The 12,165-nt window shown below is 39.5% G+C and overlaps 1 protein-coding gene across 2 annotated transcripts in view; it reads left to right on the forward strand.

Moving 5' to 3' along the window:
* The window catches only part of TOX (thymocyte selection associated high mobility group box), a 297,711-nt gene that overhangs the window by 150,940 nt on the left and 134,606 nt on the right, over nt 1-12,165 (forward strand). For both annotated transcript variants that reach the window (XM_082600804.1, XM_082600803.1), the window contains one exon: nt 10,760-11,002. In XM_082600804.1, the coding sequence (XP_082456930.1) occupies nt 10,760-11,002 (243 nt within the window). The remainder of the gene's footprint in view (nt 1-10,759; nt 11,003-12,165) is intronic.

The following is a 12,165-nucleotide window of genomic DNA, read 5'->3' on the forward strand; positions in this document are numbered from 1 at the left end:
CATATCCTCACCTGCCACCCAAACACCTTTAAAAAAGTGTCAAGTTTCCCTTTGCAGTTTCAGTTCCTTGGTTTTGGAGCAGACTTAGCTGGACTTCCCAGAAACACAAAGAGTTTCAGTTTCATCTTTATCCCATATTTTCTTTCTTTCTCCTGTGTTTTTTCTGATCTATGTTACTTTGCAGTTTGGACATAAAAATTTCTAACTATAATCCTAATGATTTGAGAGTAATTGGTGGCTGTCTTGGAAAATGCTGTCCATACATTCCTTCCTCTTTGTAAGTTATGATCATTGATCCTGTTGCAAGCAAAGTCAAACAAGTGACTTCTTGGTTTTGGCATCAGATTTTTCAAATAGAACAGCCCGGTCTGAAACTCACGAGGTTCTCTGAGGGTCATGATTTGAGACCAGTAATGAAGCCTTCCTTGGATGTGACTGGACTTCCTAGCATTTCAGGAGAAGTCCTGCATTCAAGAATAGCTAAGCCCATTGTGAGTAGTTATTTTCTGAACTCACACACCAGAGTGGCCATGGAGGAGGGGGAGCTGGGGGCGGGGATAGAGCAGGGCTCTATCCTAAAATTCTCAAGCGGAAATTGCCTTCAGGGAAGCCTGAACTCACCTGTACTGTGAGCACTGAGCTGTTTATTTCTTATGCTCTGACTTCAGTTAAATGTCTTGCTTGCCAAGACGATGGTAAGTTTTAGTAGGAAGCTTCTGCTTGGCTGGAAGTTTAGGTTAGCACTCCCCCGCCTCCATGGTAAAGGATGAAGTCGATCCACAATAATAACAGCTGTCAGTTGGCAGCTACCTGTCTGGAAGGAACTAAGCAAAGGCCTTGCACACATTATCTCATTTAATCCTTACAACAATTCTTGGAGGATGAAAATGATAGAGGGACTGGTCAAACATCAAAAAGATAGTACATATCCCAGCTAAGTTTCTGGCCCGGAAAGCCCTAATGCCCAAGTCAGACTCCATCCATGGGCAGCAAGGCCTCACTGTATTTTAGAACTTTAAGGTCAAAATGTTGATGTGCTAACCTCAGTCCTTGTTAGTATTCAGATAACTGCATGTGTTACCGTGTGTGGGAATACTCTGAAAAACAGCAGGTTGAACCAAATGATATTTGACCATCTCTTCCCCACCAAAGCAGCAATTTCATATTTGTTCAAACACACAGATAAGCTGTGCGGAGGTGAGGTGTTTATTTGCAGTCCCTGGCTTCTTTTATCCACAACGGTGATTCCTTCTTTCCCCTCTTTTCCAGCCTTTTCCAAACCTTTGCCTCCATGGCCGTCCCCTTTTCCTCTGTATTTTCATTGCTTTTCTTGTCTGGGTCCAGGACTCTTCCCCTTCTGGTCGCTTTTCCTTTTTTCCACCGAAAGATAAAGTATAGGAGGTCTTTCCATCACAGACGTCGCACCGCTTCCACTGCTTTCTCAGGGATCCTGCTCCTGGGAAACCGGAGGAGGAGGAATTCTGTCTTTTTTAAACTCAGGAAATTATCTCCAATTGTTCATCTTTTTTTTTTCCTCGCCCCTGTCTTCAGCTCCGCTTCAGCATAAGCTTTCTTGGTAGTGGAGACTGTAGGAAGCGAGATGGTCCTCAGATACCTAGGGCTCCAACTGCAGTTGCTTCCTGGTAAAAGATCCAAACAGTAGGAATTGCCTGTCAGAGTGTGATGATCTTTCCTTTTTCTGGCCCTCTTGATTGAGGGAGGAGCCAGACCAAGAGCAGAGGCCATCTGTTTAGCTCCTCTGCTAATCTGGCTTTTTCATGAAGAATGTGGGTTTACATATGCAACATTTACTGATTTCTGTACAACGGGAAAAAATGAAAAGAATGGCCATAAACACATATAGTGTGTATTTTAAAGTTTACATAAAAATATGTACATATAAAAATAGGCCAACACTGACTGCTTAATTCCATGCTGGCTGCCTATATATGATTTAGCAAAAAGAATCTGACCATAAGCAAAAATCAATTTAGCACAGGTTTCTTAAAAAAGAAAATTTTATTAAAGCGCAAAGGCCGTACATGCTTTAAAATAGTATATTAAAACCCAAATGCATTGGGCTTCCCTGGTGGCGCAGTGGTTAAGAATCCGCCTGCCAATGCAGGGGACACGGGTTCGAGCCCTGGTCCAGGAAGATCCCACATGCCGCGGAGCGGCTGGGCTCGTGAGCCATGGCTGCTGCGCGTCCAGAGCCTGTGCTCCACAACGGGAGAGGCCACAACAGTGAGAGGCCCGCGTACCGCAAAAAAAAAAAGAAATACCCTAAATGTTTGGTAATAAGAAACTGGAATAAATTACAGAACATGCACACAATGATATAATATGTAGTCATTTAAACAAAATGTAATAGATGATATTTATTGACATGAAAAATATTCACATCCTTTTAAGTGACCAGGTTAAATTATATGATGGTATAAGAATATAGCTTACATTTATTGATAGCTCTTATGAGCTAGTATTACTCAAATTTAAATAATTTGTAATAATAATTTGTAATAATAATGTAATTTGTAATAATAATAATAATGTAAATCATTATCTCATTTATCTCAGTTAATCCTGATATACCCTTAATGAATTGAATACTGTTATCAACCCTACTTTACAGATTTGGGAACTAAGGTTTAGAAGAATTAAGTAACTACACCTGCTAAGAGATGAGATGAGATTTGCATATAGCATTTCTAGCTCCAAAATCAGAGCTTTATGATTAACTTTTGTTATTAAAAACAAAACAAAAGCCCAGAACAAGATAGCAAATATGGACTGAAAAGATTCTTGAAAGAATGCACATGTTTTAATAGTGTAGGTTTTTTTTTTCTTTCCTGAGTGGTTGAATTTGAGTGATTTTTTTTCATGTATATTTTCTTCTTTTTCTCTCACTAACATGGATTATTTATAAAATAAACCCCCCCAAAATTGTAGAACTGAATCTCAGAACTCAGTGTGAGAATTGAAGACATCTGGAAAACTATAAAAGATGGACTGCATTTGTACATAAAATCTATGCTAAGCAATGAAATTTTAAATGTTTTAATTATCCCCTTTAAACACTGAATGCAGAATGATGACCTATTACCAGAACATCCTTGGGCCCCCACTAGGGTTTCAGAAGTAGCTTCCCCCCTTTAATATGCTCTCCCTGGTCATCGTCCATGTGTGGTTTTGGGTTGTGCTGGGGGGTAAGGAGGGGCCACATTATTTGTTTCCCAGAAACTTTTTTTTAAGAGTGGCCCTAGCAGCAGTCATGGCACACTGAAGAGTTCTGGACTTCCCTGCCCTGCCCACCCCTATCTGAGAGTGCTCGGCCCACTGCCCTAACACCCACAGATCCTCCAAGCTTCAGCCTGTTAACCCCATCTCAAGGTCAGAGCTCTCCCAAACCCAGCCCCAGTGTCAGATATTCTCTGGGACGGCCTCAAGCTAACCCTGTTTTCTGGTCTCATTGAGGCTTTGCACCCCGGTTCTTAATAATCCAATAAAAACAAGTCCCAACAGAGGCTCGCATGGGGCTCAGTACCCCAAAGTTTCTTTTGATCAGTGGGCTCAATCTTGCCCTTGAAGTTTTCTTAGATATTGAAGACCTGACCTCCCTGTTGAACCTCCTTGCTGCACTGTCTGGACTCACTCATTTGCCAGTTTTGTGGTCTTCCCTTCATCACCTACTGCATCTCAGCAGAAGTGTCTGATCTTCAGGTCCTGTTATTGGGGTAAATCTGCTTATAACAACCTCCCTATCCCCCATCATCCCAGCTTCAAATAATTCCTCTTTCATTTACACTCAAATATCACTTAGTTTGACAATCGAACATGCTGTTTATTGGAAGCCTAAGTTTTTATATCTCTTCTAATTTACTAATTTACTTCCTTATAGTTCTTTGTATCTCAAATCATACTTTGTGGGATGCCTTACACACAGTAGGTACACAACAAATGCTTCTATGACAGATGAAGCTCTCATTGCCTTTTACTTAATAAGGTTACAAAAACTAATGAGCACAAATAAAATAAATGTGGTACGTTCTACCCAAAATGCATTTTGATAACTGTTGCTTGAAAAATTAGTACATTGTGTGTTTTTAAATGAAGATGATTTATTGCTATTGTCTAACATGTAAAGAAAGACAAAAAAATTGTTTGCAGGATCATTGGCTTGAGCACATCAATGGCACTATTGGACAGTTCTTGCTGAGTGTTAAGATGATTTATGTAACAGACCGAAGCTTTCCACAGTAATACATTATAGTTTCAAGCTATCAACCCTTGTTCATGCAGAGACAAAAGAATCTGAAAAATACCTACTTCTGAAGGTCTTCTCAAAAGAAATTGGAGATAATGTTGATGCTATTTAAACTCTTTCTAGGGAAATCACCATTACATTCAATATCAACTTCTGAAAACATACAGAGGAAGTTTATTATTTTTCTAATGAACCCAATTTACTTTGCTTTTCATTCAGTTATTTAAATTATGCAACAAGAATTTTCAGTAATACAAGATGAAACATGTTTAAACATGGGCATTTTTCTATCCTGAGCTTTCAGAAATTATGTTATAGATTAAAAATTAAGGCATTTCATATAAATTTGATGGCAGTGATATTTATCTTTCAGATAAAGATCTATATGAGAAACATATTTTACAGTGTTATAACCATAGCCATATTTTTAGTGTGTGCATGATTGCATGAAGCCATCACATAATTTAAAGATATGTACAAGATGATATCTTTTGAATTCTTCTGAGTTATGGGACCTCTTGTCACCAAAGATTGAATACTCTGTATAATGATTGCAATATGTGGACGAAAGCCCACAAATACAAGGCCCTTCTGGTGGAGAAACTGGATTTTTAGAAGAGAAGAAAAGACAAAGTCCAGTAGAGATTTCACATTATTTGTTCCCAGTCAGCATATATTAACACTCTATCTAAACAGTACAAAAACATAAATTCTCTGTAGTCAAAAGAAAAATCAGCCTAATTAACATCCCACCTCCAGATGTAATAATGTAGAATAAGAATAAAAAATAAGAACAGGCTGTAGTGAAAGGAAGTGTGGATTGCAGAAGGAGAAAGTAATGTAAACAGGATACCCAGGCCATGGAATATGTAAAGCAAAATGATGAAAAAGAAATGTGAGCATGTCATTAAACAGGCAGGGGAATGAGATCTTCCAGAAATCAGGTGAGACGTTTTCCTTCCTTTTTCACTGAATTGGGGATGCTGGGGGTGGTTGGACATGGGGAAGGACAATGGCTTTAGTCAAGAGGCTAGAAAGGTTCCCAAAAGATGAAATCAAAACAGATCGTAAGGATCTTCTGTTACTTTCCTAACCCAACTCTTGATTCTTGTCTCAAAAGCAAACCATCTGATCAGCAATTTGACAGCAGTCTCCCAGGGAATATAGTTTTCCTTCAGACACAAGACAGTATGTTAGAAAGTATAGCTTTTGTTGCCAACTTAGACACTGAAATTCTGCTTCACACATTCATTAACCTTTTACCTGGGTCAGTAGGATGGAACTGTCAGGAACTGATCAGCCTGGGTACCGGCCTGCCGCAGAGTTCTCTGAAGAATCAGAGTTGTGGCCCTCGGCACATGAGGTCCTTATTGTCTGAGCTCTTCAGCATCTTCGCCTATTCACCATTTCCCACTATCTTTTTATTCTTTAATTTCAAAACTGCAATTTAAACCCATTAAAATAAAAACAAATGCTATTTACGGGGAGCAATTAAATGAATACATTATGTATGAATAGGGCTACACTTTGCTTCAATATGAGGTCTGATCAATGGCAAATATACTGAAATTCCTTTATTATGATGTCTAAATCCTCTCCTATTTGGTCTATAATTGTTTTCTCAGACATGACCCAATCCATGGCATATATAAACACATTTAACAATAACCATAGCTATGACAAAGCTGCCATTTATCAAGAACTTTCTATGTGGCAGACATATATTATTAGGCTTTTTACCTATCTTATGTTTTTGTTTTCATGCTCATAAGAGCCCCATAAAGCAGGTTTTGAACTGAGGCTCAAAGGAGAAACCTGTCCCAGAACCCACACTAATAAATGCTTCAAAGAGCCTGCAACAGCCCTGTCTGCTGGACTCCAGAGTCTCCAGTCTTTCCAGCATGTTCCGTGGCCTTCTTATCAGTCACGGAGGAAGCATTATAAGTACTCTCAACCAGTCCAAGATCTGTCGCCTCATCAGAAAAGATGTAGCACTTTGTAAGCTAAATATGCAAATGCCAGTGGTAAGGTTTCAAGAAAATGACTTGAAATAGTCACTGGATCTATTATTTAGAACCATAAAAATAGTCTCTTGAGGATGATAATATTTTGAAATTACTAGTTTAATGCTTCCAACAGTCCCCTTATGGCCTCTGAGAAGTTCATATATAGTCCAGCGTTAGCCAAGCCTCGTGAAAGCACAGCCCATTCTACCCACGTATCATGACTCTTGGCTTCTGCTCCCTGGACACACAGGGACTCACAGAGCCTCCCACTCTAGGATAGAGCCGTATCCCAGCACCAGCAATAGAAGGAGAGTCTCCTGTGTCTAGGACCAGTGAGTAACTTAGGATCAGGGAGAATCTGGTTGAGTAACAGTAATATAATTCTGAGGTCTTTGACTCATTTAGATCATGCAGACTAGCTATGGTTTAGAGCAAATCACTCTGCATGCTGCTTTGTTTCCAGTTTACCTTTCATTGTCACCACTTTTTCAAGTTACCATTGACTTTTATCATTTCTTGGGGAAGAGACGGCTGCTGAGAAGATTCTGATCTCCAGATTGGGAGGGGTAAAAGGCACTATAAAGGCTGATAAGGAAGATGATGCCACCTTGAAAGTGCATACCTGCTCTTCTCCAGCATTGTAGCCTGGAACCTAGCCCCCCAGATTCTCAGAAGCCATGGATTGACTCCTTGGTGGTCTCTAACTCAGGCTAAAAAATGCAGCCCAGCGTCTCATCGGGATATGCAAGGTCCTAGGAAGGATCAAATGATCTTTGGTCTCAGTAGAATTGGAGAATGAAAGTTTTTTTAATACCCGGCCTCACTGAGACTTGAAGGAGGAAAATAAGCCCGAATCAGAAAAGGACCCTGAATCAGGAGAAAGTGCAAGGAATGATTTTCACTGAAGCTTCTCTGACTACCCAGTCCCTGGTCTCATCACCAATGTCCCTGCTCAGAGCACCCTCTCATGCCCTCTCTGTCCACTTGTCTAGCGAGGTCCTTGCTGGTAGCCATCCCAAGGGATCCTGATGTGGAACCAAGGCTTCCGCCAGGTCCTTAGCTAGCTGCAGTAGGGATTAGGTTCCAACAACTTCTGAGAGCCAGGGGGCCCCAAACTCACCCTTAGGAATCCTCTGGGACTTGCTGTGTTGCCACGGGATGGTGAGTGCAAACCACTTCGGGGGGACAGATCAACAGCCAGAGAGGGACACTAAACTGCCCTACCCATCCTTTCTCAGGCTGCTTCAGCCTTTACGTCTTTAACAGGATACAGTACTTTTGGCTTCCCAGCATGCTGAGCAATCAGCGTTCCATACCATGCTGTCACCTAGCCAGTGCATTCTTGGGAATGCAGGATATTTATTCAAGCCCATGGCATACGAGTGGTATAGTCATAAACTTCATGCCTTTGAAGTGTCAGCTTCACATTCGTTCATTTCTTGTATGCATTCATTCAGTGATTCATTTGTTAATTCATTCAACAAACATTGAACGCTGATTGTAACCAGGCAGCTTCATGGGGAATGAGGGAAAATACTGAATCATATGCGATTGTTACATCAGCCCCCAAACTGCAAATTGCCTCTTAATATATAACTTACTGTGGTTAAGTCAAACTTATTAGGTTTTAAGAAATCAAAATAAAGATGTCATGCCATGGAAGTCAATGTTGAAGAATTAGCTAATTCATTTCCAAATTGAAAAAATAATTAGTAATTAGTCTGGCATTGCAGTTTTTGTGAGTCCTGTGACATTCTGACATTTATACAATTACCATGATACTTTTATATGGCATCGATTACATTGTAATAGGCACCTGGCAAATAACCATCTCATGACTTCTAATGTGAAGAATAGAAACTACTAAGTAACCTTTTGTTAAAATTCTTGATCCACATAATTACCCATTACCAGTTAAGTTGTGAAACCTGTGGTTTTGGTATGTAAGTGCACGGATTAAATAACATTAATGTGTAATTACATGAAAATAAACCATGTAGCTTAGTTAAATTGCAGTACAATTGTTATCACTGTACGTAAAGTGATACCAATTAAACCTTCCTTTAAAACACCGCAAATTAAGATTTAACTACTGGAGAAATTCTAGAAGGTAAAGTTATAGTACACCATAGGTAGACTACCCCTGGGTATTTTCAGAGGTTTAATGTCCTTTATAAAGTTAAAAACATCTTTTTCCTTTATGACTGGATTAATTGTATCTTATTCAGGAAGGTTTCAAACAGATGTCAGTTAACTTCTTAAAAGATATGTATCAACAAGTTCAGCCTTTGAAATGTTGACAGAAAGACAAATTATGAATACTTGTGCTCTTATGGGGTAAATATTTGATTTTAATGGGATGGGCATTGGGATGGAATTTGGGAAGAGGAAAAACCTGATACTAATGCTAATACTAATTTTTAAATTGTGAAATTTTATTGATCAAAAACAGTTGAGTATTGGCAACTTTGTATCATTCAACTTAATAAAATAATAGCAATTAAAGTAGTTATGGAAGTGTTAGAAATAAAAACGCCTTCCTCCTTCATATATCCATCCCTCAAATGTACTGAGTTGATTGCTTACCAGCTAAGTGAAAGTTGTTTAACTTCAAACTCTCAATTTTCTGTTCAGGAAAACAGGGTAATAATAGCTACACAAAGGATTATTGTAAGGGCTAAATGAAGACAGCATAGTCAAAGGACTCCATACAGCACTTTCTACGAAGCCAGCATTAAGTGTGCTTCCTCTCCCTCCCACCCCCCACCATTTTGCGTCTTTTATGCTTCTTATGCGAATACTTGTACCAAGGGCTGGTGGTCTAGGTCTACAGATTAAAGGTCTAAATTATATTAGGCAAGTGAGAATTTAATCAAACTTGCTGTTTCGACACAGGGCACTAGTATATTTTTCAGACAAGACGTAGATACTGTAAACAGGAAAATATGATAACTTATGATTGAACTTTTAGTGCTGGTGATTTTTTCTTTCAACAGAACTTTAGATACTTAAGAAAAATTATCTGCAGAGATGAATTAAATCTTGCCTTCATACGCCCCCAGTCTGTAACCCACAGTGCCTCTACGCGACTACGTCTCAATGCCAGATGTTCCAAGTAGCTCTTCATTTAATCGTGTCTCCTGACAAAGCCTAAACAAATATATCAAAACTTGTACAACATTTAGCAAGTGCAACTTGAAGGTTTTCTTTCTGTTAGACAAATAGACGGCATCTGGAAAAAAATAACCCCAGGCACTTGGAAGCAGGAGCATGAAGCTGATTGGCTGAACACCCTATGAATACGCTACACTCCTTTCTTTGGCTCCTACCCTCTGCCTGCTCATTTCCAATCTCGCACACTCCAGCAGGCGTGCCGCTGCCAGACAAGCGAGTCCTTGCTACCCCTGTGCTCAGACACTAGGAAGACTCGCGTACTTTGAAAGATAGGCTTGAAAGAGTTATCTGGACCCGCTCTGTTTCCTTCGTATTACGGCACCTGCTCTCTAAAGACTGCCAAGTATTGCTGTGTTTTGATATGAATTGGTAACAATATTTTATTATTCAGTGCCTCCTTATATGTTCCATGTTTACCACATTCCATTTGTAAGCAGGAGCATCCTCACACACTCCTGCCTGCCTTCTTTGCTCCCTCCCTTCCTGTTTTACCTAAAAGCTCCTTTCTAAAAGAAAAAGCCCCACGTATGTTGTTATTTATTTTACTGATTGACTTTTATTCCTAAATTAGTATTATAATGATATTTGTGTAATTTTGTCTTTCAAAATTGGCCGAACTGCATGTAAATGATTACAAAATTACTTACTGTCTTCTAGGGGTAGATCAAATAAATGTGAATAGTCAGAAATCAAGAAAGCCATCTTCATTTTTATTTTGATGGCATAATCCTCATGATAAAAATAGCTTTTAATGGCATTATCTTCATATATGACACTTTCTCTGAAGGCACACTTATGCAACATGGTGAAGCTACTGCTTTACCAAATTTTTTTGTCAGTTGTGAACATGTAGCTCTTCAAAACCCAGAAGCAATTGCCTCAGAACTTCTGGAATTCATTTTATTACATGTCATGATCTGAGCAGTAGGGAGCCCTATGAAACATGTTTGATCAAATATTAATTTTATAAATTGCCTTTCCTTCCCCACAATTCCCATGAAAAAAAGGTATTCAGCTAGATTTAAACTCTGGAGCATTTTAATGGGACCTTTGAAATCTGTTTGAGTTCAGCTTCTTGGAACAATAAACCTGCTTAATGGCGGTACTCTTTATCCGAGAAGTGGCTGTGCCTTCGAGGCAGTTTTCTTCCATGCGTGATAGAGAAATTGCAGCAGGATAATCTGAGTGTTTGCAGTGTCTTTGCCAAATCCTTAATGATGCTTGTAATAATATCTGGAAGGGTCATGTGTGTTTGTTCACCATGATGAAAAGAAGGGGATGATAATTTGTATCAATATCACCGTTGTCTTTTCAGTCCTACCCTGGTCCAAGCCTGGAAAGTGAAGACTTCAACATTCCACCCATCACTCCTCCTTCCCTCCCCGACCACTCGCTGGTGCACCTGAACGAGGTCGAACCCGGTTACCACGCTCTGTGTCACCCAATGAACCATAATGGCCTGCTCCCGTTTCATCCACAAAACATGGACCTACCTGAAATCACCGTCTCCAACATGCTGGGACAGGACGGAGCGCTGCTTCCCAACTCCATTTCTGTGGTAAGGGTCTGCTGACTGATTGGTGGGGGGGGAGCGGGGGACACAGCGAGGACAAGGTCGAAATTAACGCGAGAAGCTTTCAATCATCGTAGCGTGGCTTTCTGAAACTAGAATCGTTTTTAGCTATGAAATCCTAAATCCATAAATCCTGTAAAATCCTAAAGCAATTTTCCATTTTACATTTAAGTCAAGGCAAAATCAATTAATTACATGTTTGATCACTCATATTTATAACCCAAAGTCCTAAACACTATTTGACACTGAATGTGTGGTCATATGGTCAAAATGTCTTGCTAGCTTTTAGATAAAAAGTTACCATAAAGGTGCCGCATCTCATCTAGTGCAGGATTCTTCACCACAAGCGAGATCCCACTTCTTTTAGGAACTGCTGTGAAAGTTGGTTGCTCCCCTATTTTCCGCTCTCAAATTCCACCAATTTATATAATAGGAAAGCAAGAAAACAATTTTCATCTTTATTTTGTAGGTATAATTTGGGTGATCAAAATTTGTCTCTACTAAAGTGTTTCTGTCTCTTGGACTTTGTTTGTCACTTTGAATCTTCTAATGTTCTACACTTCTCAAATTTAGTGAGACGATGTATCACCCAGAAGACTAGCAAAAATTGAATGCCCAGCCCCTACCCAGGAAGTCCAAGAGTCTGTATTTTTAACAAGTATCCCATGCTTGAGAAATACTGACACCATAAAATCTTTCCGTCTGATTTTTATGTCATCTAAAACCTTAATAATTTCTCTGTCTATATCTCAAGGAGTAGAGAATATTGTCAGTAGTATATGGCCAAGGGCAGAGCTTTCTACCATGTAATGAAACTCTCTCTCAGGTTAACAGTGACTTCTAATGAGCGTTCTTTGGTTTGCGTCGTTCAATCACTTAACAGTCCAACCACCTCTGTTGTCATTTTTATAAGCCAGTGAACAGTTCTGTCATGTTCACAATGAACAAATCAAATAACTTGCTCATCTTATGTTGTTTCTGATAGGAAAGCGTTTCATGTTATCAGTTACCTAAATCATTTGGTGATATATCTCTAACTTTAGTGACTTCACAAGAAGGTTTTTCTGTTTATCATGAACATAAAGAGGGGAGAAAGGAGAGTGGAAAGAGATCCCGTAGTCGTTTTGGGGGAATGGAGCCCTGAGCCT

Source organism: Mesoplodon mirus (genome assembly GCF_964341445.2).
Source record: "Mesoplodon mirus genome assembly, chromosome: 16".
NCBI lineage: Eukaryota > Metazoa > Chordata > Mammalia > Artiodactyla > Ziphiidae > Mesoplodon > Mesoplodon mirus.